The sequence below is a fragment of the Anolis sagrei genome, chromosome 2 (assembly GCF_037176765.1).
Source record: "Anolis sagrei isolate rAnoSag1 chromosome 2, rAnoSag1.mat, whole genome shotgun sequence".
Classification (NCBI taxonomy): Eukaryota; Metazoa; Chordata; class Lepidosauria; order Squamata; family Dactyloidae; genus Anolis; species Anolis sagrei.
In genome coordinates, this window is record NC_090022.1 from 27774675 (window position 1) to 27796403 (window position 21729).

Sequence of the window (21729 nt, forward strand, 5' to 3'; positions counted from 1 at the left end):
GTGCAAGAGAGTAACATATGTGGATTCATGTATACATACACATATTTATTTATTTATTTATTTAAAAGTTTTGTATACCGGCCTTCTCACCTCTCTTGAGGGATTCAGACCGGTTTCCAACCATAATATCACATACAACCAATAAAACATCATAATACATATTACAGTAAAACATTAAAACCGCAATTACAATCAATAACTATAATGGTCAGTCGTCACACTAAAATCGCTGCTCATCATCCTCCATCCATATCTCAGGGTGTTGGCTCACTCGTCGAATGCCTGTCTCCGTAACCAAGTCTTCACCTGTTTCCTAAATGTCAGGATAGAAGGGGCGGTTCTGATCTCCAGTGGGGGAGAGTTCCAGAGTCGAGGGGCCACCACATAGAACAGTATAGTGAATTTGTTGCTAATGTTGCCTTAGTAATTTCCAACTTTTGGTGACCCTAAAATGGAGTTTCCATCAGGGCGGGAGAGTCTTCCCCAAGATGTGTTCAGTGGGAATTTGCCACTGCTTCAGTTTCCCCAGTCGATTTCCATGGCCAAATGGGGATTCAAACCCTGTTCTCCTGGCATCCCAGTCCAAAACAAATGCACACACGCTTTTCTTCTTAACATGAAATGGGATTGTAATACCTACCAATGTGGATAGTTTGAAAAAGGGACTAGACCCAAGGGAACTAGTGAAGATGAAGCTATTAGTGGCTATTGTTGATAATTCTATATATTTTCTCTAGTATCAGAGGCTGTACAGTATGATTCCTGTTTTTACATGGCTATATTCCCAGATTTTGCATAGATACACAATACTCTGGATAATAATAAACTCGACTGAAATGAAAGATGTCCATCCCAAGTTATACCATAGAGTTATTCTGGAAGATCTAGGAAACAACTACAAAAGTCATATTTTGTTGAAAGTGAACAAATGAAACTATGGGTACCAATAAAGGTAAAGCTTTCCCCTTGACATTAAGTCTAGTTGAGTCTGACTCTGGGGAGTGGTGCTTATCTCTATTTCTAAGCTAAAGAGCCAGCGTTGTCCATAGATGCCTCCTAGGTCATGTGGCCAGCGTGACTGCATGGAGTGCCATTACCTTCCCTCCAAAGCGGTACCTATTGATTTGCTCACATTTGCATGTTTTCAAACTGCTAGGTTGGCAAAATCTGGGGTTGACAACAAGAGCTCACCCCATCCCACAGATTCAAACCACCAACCTTCTGGCCAGCAAGTTCTGTAGCTTAGCAGTTTAACCTGCTGTGCCACTGCAGCCCCCACATAGATATAGTGGTCATATTATTTCTATTTCTGTTCTATCAATTGTTGAGGGACGTGATGGGGTTGGTGCAGTTTCAGGTATAGGCAATAGGCAATGTGATAAAGGAAAAATGCTCAACAAGGTAAGTCATCATGTCCGCATGTTTTTGTTTTTTTTTACTTTGGTTTCTTTTGGAAGAATCTGTCCTAAGTCTAGGTATCTCAAAATACCTTGGAATGATGTTGGACTATTCTTTCTTCTTGTTTTTTGACCAGTCCAGGTAGCTGAAGCTCAAGGTCCTGAAGAGCCTGACCTGTTGTATCATGGCTGTTCAGAGGGGAGCTGCTACCCGGCCACTGGAAATCTTCTCATCGGGAGGGCCCAGAGCTTGAGCGCTACCTCAACATGTGGCTTGGAAAGCCCTCAGGACTACTGCATTGTCAGCCATCTACAGGTAATGCTCCTTGAGGACAGATCTGGGGGTATAAATTAGCAAAGAGTCTCGTCAAAAGGGCTGATCAGTGGGGCAATATAATAATAATAATAACACTTTATTTATATTCCGCTCTATCTCCTGGAGGGGACTCAGAGTGGATTACAACATACACAGATGAGCAAACATTCAATGCCTTTAATACATGGAATAACAATGACAAACAAACAAACAGAACAAAGGTAAAGGCTTCCCCTTTCATCTCCAGCTTTCTAGAGGCAGTGCTAAACTCTGGCCATGCAGAGGTGCTCTTGTTCTATTTCGAAGCCAAGGAGCCTGTTGTCCATAGACACCTCCTGTTCGTGTAGCCAGCATGGCTACATGGGCACCTTTATTACCTTCCCACTGAAGCGATACCTAATTATCCAACCTAATTATCATTCAATCTGAATTTCCTATATTTCATTATTATATTACATTTCCTATATTCCTATATTACTATTCAGATTTTATAAGTCATACTGAATTATTTCTGATCCTGTTAGATTGCTCTGTTTTAATGATATTTCCTATGCTATTATACATTTTTATTCACCTTGTTGAACCAATTACTCTTTAATCAGCTCATATTTTTGGCCTCCCACCCCCACCCCACACCTTAGTTCTTTTGTTGCTTGATGCTTGTCTATTATTGATATGTTTGTTTTATGTTTTTAAATTGCATTTTTATTGCTCTGCTTTTAATTGTATGTTCCCTGGGCTTGGCCCCATGTAAGCTGCCCTGAGTCCTTTGGGGAGATGGAGGCGGGGTAGAAAAAATAAAGTTCTTCTTCTTCTATTACTACTACTACTACTACTACTACCTATTGATCTACTCACGTTTGCATGTTTTTGAACTGCTGGGTTGGCAGGAGCTAGGGCTAACAGTGGCTGAGGGGAAAAAGGAAAGACCTGAAGTTGCTAGGAATAATGGGAGTTGAATTCCAAAACACCTGGAAGGCCAAAATTTGCCCCTGGCTGGGGTAGTGTCTCCCATGTCTGTGGAGTAATGAATCCACTCTGGATTTCTATCCAAACTTGAAAGGAATTCTCCAAGGTGCTGAACCACCTTTGAGGGCTTGGTCCAACACCTTGGATAACTTTTCTAAAGTTTGGACTAAATCCAAGGTGGATTTACTGTCCCATGACATGGAAATCACCACCTGGCACTGTGCGGCACCTGGTTATCTCCAAGCTTTTGGCAATGCTTACTGATCCATTGTGTGTGACTTGACAGGACTCTGAGAAATGCTTCCTGTGCGACTCTCGCTCAGCCTCCCTGCGCGAAAACCACCACATTGAGAATGTCATCTACCTAAGTGGTCCGGATGGGGAGCAGACCTGGTGGCAGTCGGAGAATGGTAAGAGCCATAGCAAGATTCAAGCATTTATTTATTTATATTTGAACACTAGTCCTTCAGAGGAACACCCTGGTAAATTTAGATCCAAACATAAGCTACACAACAGTAAATAGACATCCTTATTGCCATGCCCCTCTTTTCTTTACTGTGCTCAAGTTCATTGGCAGCTGCCTCAAAGGTGCCTCTCCTTCCTCACAAGGAGAGCCAGGACCAGAGCTACAATTAGTCAAGGTGAAACATAAACCCCAGGCAACAGATTTTGGGGGTCATGACAGGACAATACATCATACCCTCAAATTGACCCAACCTAGGAGAGACAGTCCCAGATAATCCCCTTGTAATCCCATTTTTCCAGCGACATTTAAAATGCCCCAGTTTCTCTCCCCCCCCCCCCACCTTCCTCCTTTGTCCTCAGCATACGTGGTTGGTGCAAATTAAGTTCAAAAGTAATTTATACTTAGGCTGTCCCTACACTGTAGAATTAATGGGGATTAACAGCACTTAACTGCCATGGCTCAATGCTATGGAAGCCTGGGAGATGTAGTTTGGTGAGACACCAGCACCATTTGGCAGAGACTATTGCAAAACTTTAACTCCCATTATTCCATATCATTGAGTCATGATAGTTAAAGTGATGCCAATCTGTATTAATTCTACAGACATGCCCTGAATTAAAAGGGGCTGCAGTGGTGCAACTGTTGAATCTTCTGACATAAAGGTTGTCAGTCAGAAGCCGCAGGCCAAGGTAAGTTCCCGCTGTTAGCCCTAGCTCCTGCCAACCTAGTAGTTCAAAAACATGCAAATGTGAATAGATCAATAAGTACCACCTCAGCGGGAAGGTAATAAAGGTGCCCATGCAGCCATGCTGTCAACATGACCAGGAAGTGTCTATGGACAACAGACTCCTTGGCTTGGAAATGGAGAAAGAGCACCTCCTCATGGCTGGAGTTGAGAACGGCTTCCAGAAGCTGGAGATGAAAGGGGAAGCCTTTACTTTGTTCTGTGTATTTGTGTGTCATTGTTATTTCACTGCATTGAAGCTATTGAATGTTTGCCTATTTGTGTATGTTGTAATCCCCTTTGAGTTCCCTCGGAGAGATAGAGCGGAATATAAATAAAGTGTTATTAATTAATTAATTAATTAATCAACTCAGCTAAAAGGAGAGGAGAGGAGGGATGAAACATTGCCCTTTTCAGTAAACTAAGGCAAAAGCAAACTGCTGCAATAGCTCCTAGCTGACACCGTGAAATAAAATCACAACCCTGGGTACACATACAAATATAAAATAGGTATAAAATTTAAACATTTACTGATAATAAATCAGCATTTGCAAGGCTTCCTAAATAGGCTTATTTCCCCCCCCTTTTTTTTTTTGAAATTCTGCTGAATCATTTTTGCAGCATTCACTGTAAATACTTCATATTTTTCCTAACACATGCGTATAAATGGGTGATGACCAGAAACCTTTTACTGTTGCCAATTTTTTCATGACCTGATATTGAGCTAAGGGTTGAGAGCCACACTTTAAGAAGCAGTGATCTAGACCATTGTCTGCTGTAAAGATAAAATGAGACTCTGTGGTAGTTTGAGTGTTGGACTAGGACTTTGGGAGGCCAAGCTTTGGATCCCTGCTTAGTTGTGGCAACCCACTGGGTGACTTTGGGGAGGTTAGAGTCTCTCAGCCTCAAGGGAAGGCAATGGCAAGCCTCTTCTGAATGAATTGTGCCAGAAATATACTACAATAGGATTGTCAGAAGTTATAGCCACCCAGAAGGCACATGGTGACAAATAAAAGCAAACTAAAATGCATTTGTACACATCTTCCATGACATATAATTTTACCTGAAATCATATGTATATCAGTGACAATTCTTTAGAGTGCTTTGAAAATGGTATTATGGAGCCATTGTTGCCTGTGGGCACTTGCATTTGTGCTTCTTTCAGTCTTACTGTGGTTTGCAGTCAAACCACAGGCGTGGTTTCTGGTGTTTGAAGTCTTAGGGAGAGGAGCCTAGAAATTGAACCACAACAAAGGGAAAAAATGAAGCTACATGGCCACAGGCTATAGCAATTCTACCAACTCATTTTCAATGCTCTGAAATAAACTGCATTGCCTGAGGCACTCTCTAAAGGAATATGTGAGCACAGCCAGACGTGGGTGGAAGAAAAACGATTGAGGAGAAGGCTGGCATCATAACCTGCATCCAAGAGCATCACTTTTCTGATGTACATAAGAGGTGCTTGCTGAGCCTGACTAGAATCTTCCAAACAGCCATGCATTTGAAGTAGGTTGCTTCAATGTTGGTGGGTGAGTGGTGAATCTCCTCTAGGTTTGAATGATAATTTTAAAAGAACTGTCCATGGTGCTGAAATTGGAGAGCCAGACGCGATCTCAAGAGCCATACAATCAAACCTCCTTCTGCCATGCAAGAACACACACTCAAAACACCCCCGACAGATAGCCATCCAGCCTCTGCTTAAAAACCTCCAGAGAAAGAGACTCCACCACACTCCCAGGCTGCATATTCCACTATCAAAAAGCTCTTACCCTCAGGAAGTTCTTCCTAATGTTTAGGTGGGAGTATTTTTGCACAATTTGAATCCCTTGCTCAGTCCTGGTTTCCAGAGCAACAGAAGACAAGCTTGATCCTCCCTCAATGTGACATCTTTTCAAATATTGAATCATGGTTTTCGTGTCCCTTCTCACTCTTCTGTTCTCTAAGATAAACATCTCAATTTCCTTCACCCATGCCCACTAAAGCTTCATTTCCAAGCCATTGATCAAATTGGTTGCCCTTCTCTGGACATGTTCCAGCTTGTCCTTCCTGAATTGTGGTGCCCAGAACACAACACAGGTTTATTCCAGGTGAGACCTAACCAGAGGCGGCCCTAGGTAATTTTCAACGATAAGCAAACAGTATTTTGGCGCCCCACCCCCACCCCCGAACCAATCACTGATATATATTTTATGTTCGTCGTGGGAGTTCTGTGTACCATATTTGGTTCAATTCCATCATTGGTGGAGTTCAGAATGCTCTTTGATTGTAGGTGAACTATACATCCCAGTAACTACAACTCCCAAATGTCAAGATTCTATTTTCCCCCAAGAGCGCCTCAAGAGCGCCCCTGGGCAGAATCAACTATACTGCAAATGCTTACTTGGCTTAATGGGTTAAGCCACCCCTGGGCCTAACCAAAGCAGAATAAAGGAGGACTATGACTTCCCTCGATCTAGGCACTGTGCTTCTATTGATGCAGTCTCAAATAATATTGATTTTTTAAAACTACCGCATTGTACTGTTGGCTCATGTTCAGCTCTTAGGTCAAGATTCCTAGATCTCCACATACACTGATTTCAAGCCTGGTGTCACCCGCCCTTTATATGAGCATTTCATTTTAATTGTTCTGTACATTTTCCCCTGTTGAAATTCATTTTGTTAGTCTGTTCAGGTCATTCTAATACTCTCTATTTATATTCCGCTCTATCTCCCAGAGGGGACTTAGAGCAGATTATAGTATACCAGGCATAGGCAAACTTTCTAACTTGGGGGCCACATGGCAGGCTGGAGTGGTTGGAAGGGCCTCAATGAGACACCCTATTTTGAAACATGGTTCTCATGTTCCCTTTCTACCTTCCCTTCTCCCAGCTAAACATCCCCTGGGAAGAAAGGAGGAAGGAAAAAGAGAAGGAAGAGAGGAAGAAAGGGAGGAAGAGAAGAATGGAAGACTGGAAGGGAATGGAGGGAAGGATGGAGAAAGGAAAGAGAGAAAGAAGGAAAGACAAAAGGAAAAGAAGGAAGAAAAGAGGGAAGGAGATAGAAAGAGGGAAGAAGAGAGGAAAGAGGGAAGGAATGAAGGATGAAATGGTGGAAGGGAAGGAAGGAGGGAGAAAGAGGGAGGGAGGGAGGTGTTACAGTACGTTGTAACAGGCTCAAGTGTGTGTATGTGTGTGTGTTAAAGAAAACCGTATGCTGTTAATCATTATGTGCAGCTGCTAATGTAGGTCAGCTAGTAAGTTTGGACCACACTCAGTGGGGTATAACTGTATAGTTTTTAGAATACAGTTCAGCTTTTGTTCTGAGGAGCCTTTGCTCAGGCATTTTGCTCAACCATTTCTACTGCTCTCTCATTTGGATGAAGATGAAGAAATCTTATTCTGTATTGCTTACAAAGACTATGTAAGTTTGTTGCACTCTTTGTAACATTGCAAGTTTATGTTTTCACTCTGCTGATAAGAGTAAAGTTTTTCTTTTTTTCCCTCTTGCCTGGGTGCAATGTTATTGTGTCTTCTGCATTGGAATTGACTGAAATACACTTAGTGCAACAGGAGGGAGGGAGAGAAGGAGGAAGAAAAGAGAGAAGGAATGAAGGATAGGCTGGTGAGAAGAGGGCCTGAGAAAAGACCCCAAGGGACCACATCTGGCCCCCGGGCCTGAGTTTACCCATACCTGCAGTATATACAGAGACAACATTCAATGCCTAATTTCCTAAAGCGAAGAACGCTTGAACAGAGCTCTTGAAGGAGATCTAATTTCTGTCTTTCTCTTGTATTTCAGGTGTTGAAGAGGTCAGCATCCGCTTGGACCTGGAAGCCGAGTTTCATTTTACTCACCTCATAATGAAGTTTAAGGTACTTGGAACTCTATGTAGGCACAGAACTCTATTAGATGGCTTCATAGGAGCCTGTATAAAATTATAAACTCATAGAGTCACAAAGTTGGAAGAGACTCCAAGGGCCATCCAATCCAACCCCATTCTGTCATTAGGAACACATATCCAAAACACTCCCAACAGATGGCCACCCGGCCTCTGCTTAGAAACCTCCAGAGAAGGAGATTCCACAATGCTCCAAGACAGCAGCATATTCCACAGTTAAACACCGCAGAATTCCCACCACTTTGTTATTCTTCCCAACTAGTTTTTCCAAAGATCAGATTTTGGGGCTCCCAAATGAATAGCTGCAAATACTGACTTGATGAATGGATTTGGGGTAGTGATGAAAGAAGGCAGTTATGCTGAGGAAAGGTGATGAAACCCAGCTTTCTATTTTACGCTTTTTTCCCTGCAGACTTTCCGCCCAGCTGCCATGTTGATTGAGCGCTCATCCGATTTTGGGCGCAGCTGGAAAGTGTATCGCTACTTTGCCTTCAACTGCTCCAAACTCTTCCCTGGCATCCCCACTCAGGTTCCAGCACATGTCAACCAGGCCGTCTGTGACCAGCGATACTCAGAGATTGAGCCCTCCAGCCATGGTGAGGTCAGTATGGGGCCATGCAGCTGGGAGTCTGGGGAGCGGCAGAGCTGCAGAAGGGCAGCACCAGCTTGTGAAAGGCCACATCTGCATTGCAATATAGTGCACTTTGAAACTGCTCATTATATATTCAATGTAGAATAAAATAATGCAAGTTTATTTATAACAGCATTATATAGGTTATAACAGCATTATATAGGTGTGGTGTTGGAGGAAAGTTCTGAGAGTGCCTTGGACTGCGAGAAGATCCAACCAGTCCATCCTCCAGGAAATAAAGCCCGGCTGCTCACTGGACAGAAGGAGACTAGAGACAAAGTTGAAGTACTTTGGCCACATCATGAGGAGACAGCAAAGCCTAGAGAAGACAATTATGCTGGGGAAAGTGGAAGGCAAAAGGAAGAGGGGCCGGCCAAGGGCAAGATGGATGGATGACATCCTTAAAGTGACTGGACTGACCTTGAAGGAGCTGGGGGTGGTGACGGCCGACAGGGAGCTCTGGCGTGGGCTGGTCCATGAGGTCACGAAGAGTCGGAGACGAGTGAATGAATGAACAACAATAGGTGTACACCAGGCATGGGCAAACTTTGGCCCTTCATGTGTTTTGGACTTCAACTCCCACAATTCCTAACAGCAATTCCTAACAGCACTCACCAAAAAAATGCAGTTTCAAATTGCATTATATGGCAGTGTAGGTGGTGACCTCTCTTTGTCAGTTCTGATTGCGATTTACTTTACTAGCTACTCTGAAATACCCCCAGCCCAAGCCGCATCTACCCTACCAAATAATGAAGTTTGGATTCATTGAACAGCATTATAGGGCAATGTATAATGAACTGTGCTATATGTTAGTTTAACTGTATTGAGCTGCATTCTATTGAGTCTATAGTATCACATAATAGAGTAGACTTAAATGAATGAGTTGTTTATTGTACTAGCCATAGGCCATGATATCAAATAATTCACAACTTTTAAAAGTACAGTTTACACTTTCCAATATAAACATTAAAACTTATTGTATAAACAAGTTCTTTCAAATCACAATAGCAGTGACATGTTACTAACTAAGGCGCCGTACAGGAAGAGAACCACTGGTTGCCGGGCTGCTTCCGGGCTAAATGCAAAATGCTGGTCATCTATATATATAAATTTGTTAGGGGCATCCAACGAGGAAACAAAACTCAAAAACCCCCCAACGAAACTTAACCAAAATTCCCATGCCCATAACACAACCCACAAGGTACAAACATATCTACTCAAAACGAAAAACAACACAACAACACACTCACAAAACGGCAAAACAACAAAACTCAAAAAAACCCCAACGAAACTTAACCAAAATCCCCGTGCCTATAACACAACCCACAAGGTACAAACATACCTACTCAAAATGAAAAACAACACAACAACACACTCACAAAACGGCAAAACAACAAAACTCAAAAATCCCCCAACGAAACTTAACTAAAATCCCCGTGCCCATAACACAACCCACAAGGTACAAACATATCTACTCAAAATGAAAAACAACACAGCAACACACTCACAAAACGGCAAAAGAACAAAACTCAAAAAAACCCCAACGAAACCTAACCAAAATTCCCATGCCCATAACACAACCCACAAGGTACAAACATATCTACTCAAAATGAAAAACAACACAACAACACACTCACAAAACGGCAAAACAACTGAGCATACGCATTGGCGCCCAGCCGCAAGTTCCCTGGCGCGCGCAAATGGCCTTCCGGCCAACGTTCCCTCTGCGGAAACCATGCCCACTCCAAGCCCCGCCGCGCCGCTTCCCGCACACACACACACCCTGCCGCACACACACACGCAACCCCACGCTCCATCACTCCCCCCGCCGCCGCATACACACACGCAACCCCACTCCCCCCGCCGCCACACACACACACGCAACCCCACGCTCCATCACTCCCCCCACCGCCGCACACACACGCAACCCCACTCCCCCCGCCGCCGCACACACACACACGCAACCCCACGCTCCATCACTCCCCCCGCTGCCGCACACACACACGCAACCCCACGCTCCATCACTCCCCTACCCCAATCTTACCTCCTTTTACTTCACGCCACCTCCAAACCCCACCCCGCCCCTTCCCGCCCTGTCAAAATCTAGGAAAGACAGGAAGGAAGGAAAGAAGGAAGAAAGAGAAAGGGAGGTAAAGAAAAAGGGGGAAGGAAGGAAAGTTAGAGGAAGAAGAAAAGGAAAGAAAAGGAAAGATGGAAGGAAAGAAAAGAGAGACAACAGAAGAGAAAGAAAAAGGGGGAAGGAAGGAAAGAGATAGAGAAAGAAGAGGAGAAGGAAAGATGGGAAGGAAGGAAGGAAGGAAGGAAGGAAGGAAGGAAGGAAGGAAGGAGGGAGGGAAAGAAGGAGAGAAAGAGGGAAGATTGGCCACAGCAACACGTGGCGGGTAAAGGTTGTTATTTCTATTATTATTATTATGCTATTGTTCCTCTGAGACCCTTTTAGGGGGAATGGGAGAGGTGTCAGGTCCCAGAGGCAATGCATTGCATTATTGTTATTGTTATGATGGTGGTGAAATAAAAGGAAATAAAAAGTGAAAGAAGGAAGCAAACAGGGAGGGAAGAAAGGCAAAGGAAGAAAGGGGGAGGGAATGAAGGAAAGAGAGAAGGATGAAACCAAGTAGTGAAAGAAAGAAAGAGGTAGAGAAGGAAGAAAGGAGAGAAAGGGGGAGGAAAAAGGGGAAGGAATAGGTAGGGACCTCTCTTTCATAATAGTCCAGATATCTACCTCAACTTTGATAAGTTTTACTATAGGCCACAGCAACGCGTGGCAGGGCACAGCTAGTTACCTATAAAGACCTAAATGGTTTGGGTCCAGGCTATTTGTTCAGTCTCTTCTCCCCATATAGGTCATCTTGTGGAGGAGGCCCTGCTCTCAGTCCTACCCCCATCACAAGCTCAGTTGGTGGGAATGAGAGAGGGGGCCTTCTTTGTGATTCCTCCCCATCTCAGGAACTCCCTCCTAAAAAAAATAAAAACAGCCCCACCCTCCTCTCATTCAAAAAACTCTTGAAAACACACCTATGCACTTTAGCCTTTGGAGAGAAGGAAGACTAGGACACTTCTTTAAAATTAATTCCATCAGAACGCTGGCTAATTTATCTGTATTCCATTGCTGCTATGGTACACCTTTAAAGAACAATCACAATAACCATTTTATGTATTTTAATCGTTTTCTTAGGGTATATGTTTTAATGTTAATTATGTTACCATCTTGTCTTTACTAATAATATAATATAGTATATTGTATATACATATAATATTTATAATATTATAATGTAGTACAATATAATACTAGTAATAATAATAATACAATATTATAATTATAATTATATATTTATATTACATGTAATACAATATAATAGTAAAATATAATACTGATATTGTACTGTGTATGAAAATATATCTTCTAAGCCGCTCTGAGTCGCCTTCGGAGTGAGAAGGGCGGCATATAAATGCCGTAAATAAATAAATAAATAAATTCAATTATTTGTTTTCTGTTTTTCTTTGTGATGTTAACTCTTTTTGTTATATATGTTTTTTTGTTATTATTTTTGGAATAATTTGCTAACAGGTCACAGATAACTGCTGACTGATGCCATGCTGCCCTTTCTTCCAAAAAGGCTCCCAGGAGATTGTTTCTGGGGTCATTATACAAAGGGCAATGTAACATATAGTGTATTAAATCTTCTCTTCCCCCCCTACCTACAAATACAAAGTTGTTGAGCATGTGGGATTGCTCTATCTCCCCTCTAACCAGCCTGATGCCATTGTCTGGAATGTCAGGCTATACATGCTTTCCTGAAGGCTACAGACATTAAGTCTTGAACAACATTGGCAACATTGGTCACTCTTTATTAGGGGTTACCAAGTAGTGAAACCCTGCTGTTTACTAGTCCTCAAGTTGTCAGATGCATCCATCTCAAATATTTTATCTCTAATCGCCTTCTTGTCCAACTGCAATAGGTTTGTTGTTGACCCGTCAAAATACTGATGGAGCAGGGAAGTGTAGGCTTATATAATCCAGTTCACATCAGTTAAATTGCATTACATGGCAGTATAGATGGGGCCCTAGTTTGTCTTCCTGTCCAGATGCTAGAACAGCAATTGAAGCTTTGATTAACACTAAAGTTCAGAGAAAGGGATACAACAGAGAAACAGAACATAGGTTTCCTCTACTGCAGATTCTGGATTCAATCCAGGTCGAGCAGTGGCATCCTTGAAGTGAGTGGATTGACCTTGAAGGAGCTGGGGGTGGCGACTGCCGACAGGGAGCTCTGGCGTGGACTGTTCCATGGGGTCACAAAGAGTCGGAAACGACTGAACAAATGAACAACAACAACAAGAGCAGTGATAGATTGCTGCCTGAAACCTTGGGCACTTCTACACTGACAATTTAATGCACTTTCAAATGGGTATTTTGTTATTGTGTGTTTATTATGTTGTATTATTTTGGGCCTGGCCTCATGTTAGCTGCCCCGAGTCCCCTCTGGGGAGATGGTGGTGGGGTATAAATAAAGTGTATTATTATTATTATTATTATTATTATTATTATTTATTGTAGTGAGTGGTTTCACTGTGCAGATGATTACATCGAAAATTCTGGAACCAGTTTGAGACCCAAATGGTCCACAAGCCACAGAGCACTGATGCGCATTAAGAGCTTCCTTTCTCACACTTTCATGGGAGTTTGTTGTGTGGCTGCCACAGCTAGTTTTGAACTGCATTAAATGGTCAATACAAATGGTGTCCTCTAAGATTTATCTCTAGTAAACAGCACCAATCTGAATGGACTATTGCTCTGACTAGATGTAACCCAACTTGCTAAACTCAGAGATCAAGATAGGAGGTCAATTTTGTTTCAAAAGTTTTATTTTGTTCCAAAGTACCTCAAAATGCCTTCCAGGAGACGTTCTCCCTCAGTCTTGCTTCTCTTTATTTTATTTGGGAAGATTTGTGCATGTTCTTCTTAATCTTATTCTGCAGGTGATTTTCAAAGTGTTGGACCCAGCTATAAAAGTCGAAGATCCCTACAGCCAGGAAATCCAAGGTACAACTGCAAGTAGAAAGAGTAATAACAGAAGTAGAACCTGGAGGTTATTGGAGTCCTTGTTAAAAATATTGTATAAACATAAGACCAGCCTTCTCAAATCTGGCACCCTCCAGATCTTTTGAATTACAACTCCCCTAAAGTCTGGAATATACAGAGTAATATCATAGCCTGCGTTGGAACAAATAGAGAAATGAGAGTTTGGAAATGGTAGAGAGGGCCAATCTATTGTTGTATAGCCAAACCACTTTGGCATAGGGCTTGGAAAATTGCATTTTATAGCAAAATAATCCATATCTTCAGCATGTTTTTTTCAGTCCCTGTGAAAATAATTTACAGATGGATTTGCTACCTTTTTGGAAACAAGCCCCACGTACAGATAAAAAAAATGTAGGACCAAGCTGAAAATGGGGGACTTGGGGCCCTTCCACACAGCCATATAACCCAGAATATCAAGGCAGATAATACAAAATATCTGCTTTAAACTGGATTATCTGACTCCACACTGTCATATAATCCAGTCCAATGTGGATTTTATACAGCTGTGTGGCAGGGCCCATAAAGTGAAGCCATAGTAATTATTTATTATTTTTTATTTATTTACTATATTTCTATAGCGCCATTCTCAGCCCGAGGGCGACTCATGGTGGTTTACAGAACCTCACTACCTCTGGGGATGCTTGCCATAGATGCAGGCAAAACGTCAGGAGAGAATGCCTCTAGAACATGGCCATACAGCCCGAAAAAACTTACAACAACCCGGTTTACAGAACGGCACAATTCGATGCCCACAACAATATAAAACCAGTTAAAACATTTAGCATAGATAAAATTCAATTAATTAGTAAAACCAATAAAACATAGATCCTCCACGTCTCATTACCAAAGCCATTGTCCAAGTAAAGAGCCAAAATTATGTATCAATAAATGGTTCTTCTCCTACCCAGATTTGTTACGTGTCACCAATTTGCGGGTGAACTTCACAAAGCTGCACACTCTGGGGGACAACCTCCTGGACTCTCGACTTCAGGTGCTTCAGAAATACTACTACGCTGTGTATGAGCTGGTGCTGCGTGGAAGCTGCTTCTGCTATGGACATGCCTCGGAGTGCGCTCCTTTGGCTGGAGTGACAAACCTAGTTGAAGGCATGGTAAGGCACAGGAGATGGATTTAGGGTTGGAATTTGGATGGGAGACCAGGGCATTCCTATAGTCGGGAAGAGAGAATAATGCAAGATGCCGCTAGAGGACCAAAGAGCCTCATATGGGGTTGAATACAACATAATGTAATTTCCCTTGGAGTTAGTGGTCTGCCTGAGAACGGGCCCCTTTTTATAATATTCCTAGCTTAGGTACCTGGTGTTGCCCCGGTTAGATATTTTATCATGTTTTTTATTAGAAACAGTTATTGTTTGTTTTGGATTTTATGAATGGTCCTATTAAAAATGTATGACCTTATAACTGAACCATTTATAAAATAATAGAAGTGATGGGGTGGAACTCCCCTCAACCCAAGATCTAATCAGAACTCCCATCATCCTCTGTCAATCTCCCCAGACCCCACCAGTAAATTAAGTTGATCATGATGGGTATATGTGCCAAGTTTGGCCCAGATCTATGATTGGCATGATTTGTATGTCTCTCTATATATGGGGGATTGCTATTCCCATCATCCTCTGTTATAACCTCCCGAACTCTGCCTGCATTTAAAGATGGATATGTGTGCCAAGTCTGGTCCAGATGCAGCTTTGGTGTGATTCATATGGCCTCACCAAGTTATAATTCCCATTGTTCCATAGCATTGAATCATGGCAATTAAAGTGGTGTCAAACTGCATTAATTCTACAATGTAGATGCACTCTCCCCTGACCTATCTCCTTCTGCTCCAGATTCATGGTCGATGCGTCTGCAAGCACCACACAAAAGGCCTCAACTGTGAACTCTGCAAGGACTTTTACCAGGAGTTGCCTTGGAGGCCAGCTGAGGCCCACGATTCACACGCCTGCAAAGGTGAGTGGGTTGGTGTCTGTACTAAATTATATAGTCCAACAGCTGACAGGGACAGATATATTCCTGGAGGAGGGGATCTTTATGTTTCGGTAGGTTGTTTATTTATTTATTTTATTTATTTATATCATTTTTACCCGGCCCATATCGGCCTGAAGGCGACTCAGGGTGGAAGAATTGTGGGAGTTGAAGTCCAAAAATACCTGGAGGGCCGAAGTTTCTCCAGTCCTGGTTTAAATTGTGTAGCCAGTGGTTGCAAGCAAGGTCTTGACGGAGACCTGAAAATTGTGCATTCCTACAGAAATGTTTGCATTTGCGTAATGTTCTGGCAGCATAACTTGCATTGCTCCTGTGGTTTCCCTGCAGAGTGCAACTGCAATGAGCACTCACATCGGTGCCACTTTGACATGGCTGTGTACCTGGCCACGGGCAACACCAGTGGCGGGGTCTGTGACGAGTGCCTACACAACACCATGGGGCGCCACTGCCAGCTCTGCAAGCCCTTCTACTATCGCAACCCAATGGCTGACATCCGCGCAAGCACTGCCTGCATCCGTGAGTATTCCCTCATTCTATGCAGTGGTGTTAAGCTCATTTTCTGTTATGCTCCAGAGGATATTAACCTGAGAGTCATCTTGGAGGACCTAGAGATTCCTAGAAAAGGGCTGCAGTGGAGCAATGGGTTAAACCCTTGTGTTGCTGAACTGCTGACCTGAAGGTCGGCAGTTCGAATCTGTGGGACATGGTGAGCTCCTGCTGTTAGCCCTAGCTCTTGCCAATCTAGCTGTTTGAAAACATGCAAATGTGAATAGATAAATACGGTACCACTTTTGCGGGAAAAGGCAAAAAGACACTCCAAGAAGTCTTGCCAGCCATATGACCAGAAGGTGACAACGCAGGCTCCTTGGCCTGGAAATGGAGATAAGCACCTCCTCAGAGGCAGAGATGAGCATTGCCTCCAGAAGCCGGAAATGAAAGGAGAAACCTTTGCCTTTGTTTGTGTTTGTGTGTCTCTTGTATGTGATTGTAAGGCATTGAATGTTTGTCTATGTCTTCTGTATATGCTGTGATCCTCTCTGAGTCCCTTAGGGGAGAAGAGCAGAATATAAATAAAGTGTATTATTATTATTATTATTATTATTATTATTACTACTACTACTACTACTACTACTACTACTACTAAATTATTTTTTGATAACCTGGCAAGAATTACTCTTATTCCTGCTCTTTTGGATAGTGGCAAGAGTTATGAGAAGGGATATGTTTATCCCAGTTTCCTGACTGAGAGCCTGGCATTGTTTGCAGTGCTTTTTCTCCTTTACATTCGGACTCCTTTACATCCTGACTCTGATTCAGCTCCTCATGCTTGCCCAAGATAATGAGTATGATTATTCCAAATGCATCTGCCTCACTATCTCTTCTTTTTGTCCCATAGCCTGTGACTGTGATCCAGTGGGCTCACTGGATGGTGGCGTATGTGATAGTCATACAGATGTGGCCTTGGGCATGATCGCGGGGCAGTGCCGCTGCAAGGACAATGTCAAAGGCGTGCGTTGTGACAGCTGCAAAGAAGCCTTCTATGGACTGAGCCAGAACGACCCTCTGGGTTGCCAGCGTTAGTATTGGTGACTGTCTAGGGTGACTTTATAAGAGGGGACAAACACATCCCAACTTTCTAGGTGTAAATGGGGAATCCAAGAGTGGTAGTATGGCTATATAGCTCGTAAGTGATTTGGGCTGGATCTACACTGCCATATATCCCAGGATCTGATCCCAGATTGAACTGGATTATATGAGTCTCAATAGCCAGATAATCTGGGATAAGAAAATAATTTGGGATCAGATCCTGGGATAAGGAGAAGCATAGATCCAGCCTTGGAGAACAGTGGCTTTCTTGCAGAATCTTAGCATAAAGATAGATATTTATTATCATAGAATAGTGGGACCAGTTGGGAAGCACATTTATTATTCTTAGTATGGATGTATGTCACTCTCTGCAGAATCAAGTTTTGGGAAAATTTAAGAAATATTTACAAGTGTTTTGCTTTGAAGAATATTTATTCTTGCCAATGTTTAAACATTAATGTTTCCAAACAACCTATAGGCAGTCATCTTAGAGCTTGTGGAGAAGGATGAAGTAAAAGCTAACACTGTTTTGCATGATGAAATGGAAGGAATTGGGGCGCATTATATCAATACATACTGCATCTTTTGGAAAAAGCATAACCTTTTGGGGAAAGGATCCATAACCTTTTGGAAAAAACAGAATCTCCAAAGCCTTTTGGAAATGTGACCTTTTGGAGATTAATTGAAAAAGCATAACCTTTTTGTAAAGTGTGAGCTTCCTGAGAAGAGCTAAAAACTCGTCTGAGTGAATCTTCTCTTTAGTGGAAAAAAATCCACTAGTATTCATGCAAGGCAAATTAGTTTTCTCAGTTATTAGACTTATTTCTTTGAACTATTAGGAGCCAAGATCATGCCAATGCACTCAATATATGGCAGATCTCCTGAAGTGTTATTTCAGTTGCCCAAAAAATCTACACTCCCATAAAATATATTTGGTTTTAAATCATGCTCCCAAGAGACAAAAATAACGTAGTTTGTTTACTTACTATTCAGCATACAGGTACACTGCTTATTAGTTGAAAGTTTAAACAGTAAGTTCTCTAAGGATTCTCTTTCAGTCTCTTTGTCTGTCTAAACCATATTAAACACTGACTATACAAGACACTGCTGACTTAACATTGACACTGACTATACATTACACTGACTTCTAAAATGGAGTCTCAGTCTGAATACTCCCATATCTGGTCACATGGTCTGCAGTTCCTCCCACAACCTCAGACAACAGAGAGTTAAGGGAAAATTGCATACCAATACACACATTTATAATATAGTAAGCAATCTGAGTTGTATACATAACAAATAACTAGTATAGGAGGCTTGTAGAAGGTTGCCATTTCCAATAGCATCTGATTTCACTATCTGCATAATGTCAGGAAAGTTTCCTACTGTTTGTAGAAAGGTGAACATAAGTCAGTGACAGAGCATTTGGTGCGTGTTTTGGAGGTACCAGCTTCAGTTGCTTGGCAAAGTGATTCCCTTTTGGCTGTGTGATATAACCAAAGCTGGCCTCAATCCCACCATTTTCTAACCAAAGGGAGAATTGTTTCTACAAGAAGCAGCCAAAAGTAACAGTTCGCTTTTGCATTGATTGTGGTCCGCTTGCACTGTTTAACATTTTTTAAAAAAACAACACTTTTTTTACCGCAACTGCATGGAGGGGAACCAGCAGAGGGTTCCCCAAAGAGTCTCCCAAAGGCATAAAAGTGTCCTGCTGAGATAAAACATCTAAATGCCCTAGCAGTCTGTTATCTGTCAGAGTGAATAATGTTGTGCTAGAGGATAAACACTTTGATCTTTGAAGATCAACTTCTCAACTTTCTGTACCAGCCATAGAAACTGTGCATTGTACCGGTTTTCTGTTGGTTCTTAGTGCCTGTGTGGAAAAGGCTGAAATATTCCAGTTTCTGGACATTTGGAAGCAGGAAAGCTCAAACTGCAATCCAAATTTTTCGAGTGGCTAAGGCCTATGAGTTTTAGGTGTTGCTTTTAAATAACATTACCTAGTGCCCCCGGTGCTAGGTGCAGGCTGCTAGGAATTGTGAGAGTTGAAATCCAAAACACCTGGAGGGCCCAAGTTTGCCCATGCCTGGTATAGGGTGAGCTGGAGTCTATGAGCCTTTTAAACCAGGCCAGGCACTAGTGATACTACAGCATTTTTGCTCTGTAAAGTTGCATTAGAAATCAGGAAACCTATGAAAACCGGTGCTGTGTTTTCAGCCTGCAGGTGTGACCCCCGTGGGATCATTGCAGGGAACAGCCCTTGTGACCATATCAGTGGTGACTGCTATTGCAAGCGTTTTGTCACAGGGCGATATTGCAACCAGTGTCTGGTAAGTAGACGATATAGCATTAGACTAGGGGCGTGAAACTCATTTTCATTGGGGACCACACTTGCCTTATGGTTGTATTCAAAGGGCCGTTGAATCCATGGATGGAGAACTATAGTGTTTTTACATAGTGGTCGGTGCTTTTTAGGTTTTTTTTTTCTCAGTGTGGGTCCTCAAATGTCATTGAATGATAACTTCCATCAGTTTTGATGATCTGCCCTGTGCACTGGGGATAATGAGAATTGTAACTTGATGACTTTGAGGTTGGGGAAGGGTTAAAAGACATTTGAAAGTCAAACACCATATCCACAAGCCTTGTATCTACATTCAAATCCCATTCTCCTGACAAAACAGAACAAACCGCACCCCTCCAGATGTGACTGCATCCCAACTCCCATTAGCTCTAATCATGATGCAAATGATGAGGAATTTGTTGGTATCCAGTATCTGGAATGCCACATGAGATGCCAGGCTGGATTTGGCCAACGGGCCTTGAGTTTGATGTATGAGCAACTGCTCTTAATGTTTGAGAATGGGGATTTTATTATTTCATATCAAAAGCATTGCATAAATTATAATAAAACTGATAGAAATAGAAGGAGCACAGGTAGTTAAATATCATTTGACCAGAAACGGGCAACAGCATTGTCTGTAGCCTCCAACAATTCCTCCTCTGTACATGAGACATGGCATAGTGGACGGAGTTGTCTGTTCTGCTCCACATTCTCACAAGATAGAGCATACTTCTAGGTAGTGCCATTTTGCCAGGTTGTCTTTTGATCAGCCCACTCCACTTCTGAGTCTGTTCAGGGACTTTCAAGTTGCCCATTCTTGGTTTGCCCCTGGAGGAAGACCCTCGTGGGGAGTCATCCATTTGGGATTTCCTGGTTTAGCTGCCCAGAAGGATACCCTTGCTGTTGCTGGGGGGATGCCAAGAGGAATGGTAGTTCTCATAAAGCTTTTCCTTGATTTGAGTCTACTGGGAGGAGGCTGGATGATCACAGCTCACTCTGAGACCCCTTCCACACAGCTGTATAAAATCCAAATTGAACTATATGGCAATATACGGAGATAACCCTGTTCAAAGCAGATATTGTGAATTATCTGCCTTGATATTCTGGGTTAAATGGCTGTGCGGAAGGGCCCTGAGAATCTTATGAAACAAATTGACACTCTTCTCTCCCAAAGGTAATTATACACTATTTTAAAGGAACAGGACAAAATAAAAGAAAAATAGGTTCATGGACTATGGCAGGGTTTCTCAACCTGGTGGTCAGGACCCCGGGGGGGGGGGGGTCATGAGGGAGTGCCAGAAGGGTCACCAAAGACCATCACAAAACACAGTTATTTTCTGTCAGTCATGGGGTTTCTGTGTGGGAATTTTGGCCCAATTCTGTCATTAATCGGGTTCAGAATGCTCTTTGATTGTAGGTGAACTATAAATCCCCATCCATTGTCATTGTGTTTGTGCTTATTATAATTTTATATTGTTATATATTCACATGTTTTATATAATTATGATGTTGCTGTTTATTGTTTGCATTTTCGGTTTGCGTTTTCGGTTTTACTCTGTTGTAATTTGTTGTTTGGGCTTGGCCTCATGTAAGCCGCTCCGAGTCCCCATCGGGGAGATGGTGGCGGGGTATAAATAAAGTTTATTATTATATATTATTATTATAACTCCAACTCCCAAATGTCAAGATCTATTTTCCCCGAACTCCACCAGTATTCACATTTGGGCATATTGAGTATTTGTGCCAAGTTTGGCCCAGATCCATCATTGTTTGAGTCCACAGTGCTCTCTGGATGTAGGTGAACTACAACTCCAAAACTCAAGGTCAATCCCCACCAAACCCTTCCAATATTTTCTGTTGGTCATGGGAGTTTTGTGTACCAAGTTTGGTTCAGTCCTATCGTTGGTAGAGTTCAGAATGCTCTTTGATTGTAGTTGAACTATAAAGCCCAGCAACTACTGTGCTGTCATGCGCTGGGCCTATAGCCATTGGCTTTTGAACAGGACGTGCTCTTTGTGCCCAGCGGGAAGCTGGGGTGCCTCAAGTGAGAAGCCCTAAGGATTTTCCTATACAGAGTCTTTAGAAGCTTGAAAGGTTTAACAAAGTCCTTTATTATTGCTTAAGTCTTCAACAAACAATCAAATACTTCTTAGATCTTCAACAAATTAAACAAATGCTTCGCGGCTTTGAATCAACTGGTGGTTTTCTTAATCTTGTCCACAAGGGACAGGCAACTGGCTTTGTGAACTGTTTCTTTTCTTTAAGAGGAAAACCCTTTTTAACCCCTCCTTGGGAAATCTACTTTCTAAAC

The 21729-nt window shown here is 42.4% G+C and overlaps 1 protein-coding gene across 2 annotated transcripts in view; it reads left to right on the forward strand.

The window, feature by feature from the left end:
* Positions 1-21729, forward strand: part of LOC132769463 (laminin subunit beta-1-like) — a 99408-nt gene that overhangs the window by 27235 nt on the left and 50444 nt on the right. For both annotated transcript variants that reach the window (XM_060766509.2, XM_060766508.2), the window contains exons 3-12: positions 1535-1713; positions 2969-3092; positions 7650-7723; positions 8162-8350; positions 13382-13445; positions 14393-14595; positions 15334-15454; positions 15818-16006; positions 16887-17066; positions 19295-19407. In XM_060766509.2, the coding sequence (XP_060622492.2) occupies positions 1535-1713; positions 2969-3092; positions 7650-7723; positions 8162-8350; positions 13382-13445; positions 14393-14595; positions 15334-15454; positions 15818-16006; positions 16887-17066; positions 19295-19407 (1436 nt within the window). The remainder of the gene's footprint in view (positions 1-1534; positions 1714-2968; positions 3093-7649; positions 7724-8161; positions 8351-13381; positions 13446-14392; positions 14596-15333; positions 15455-15817; positions 16007-16886; positions 17067-19294; positions 19408-21729) is intronic.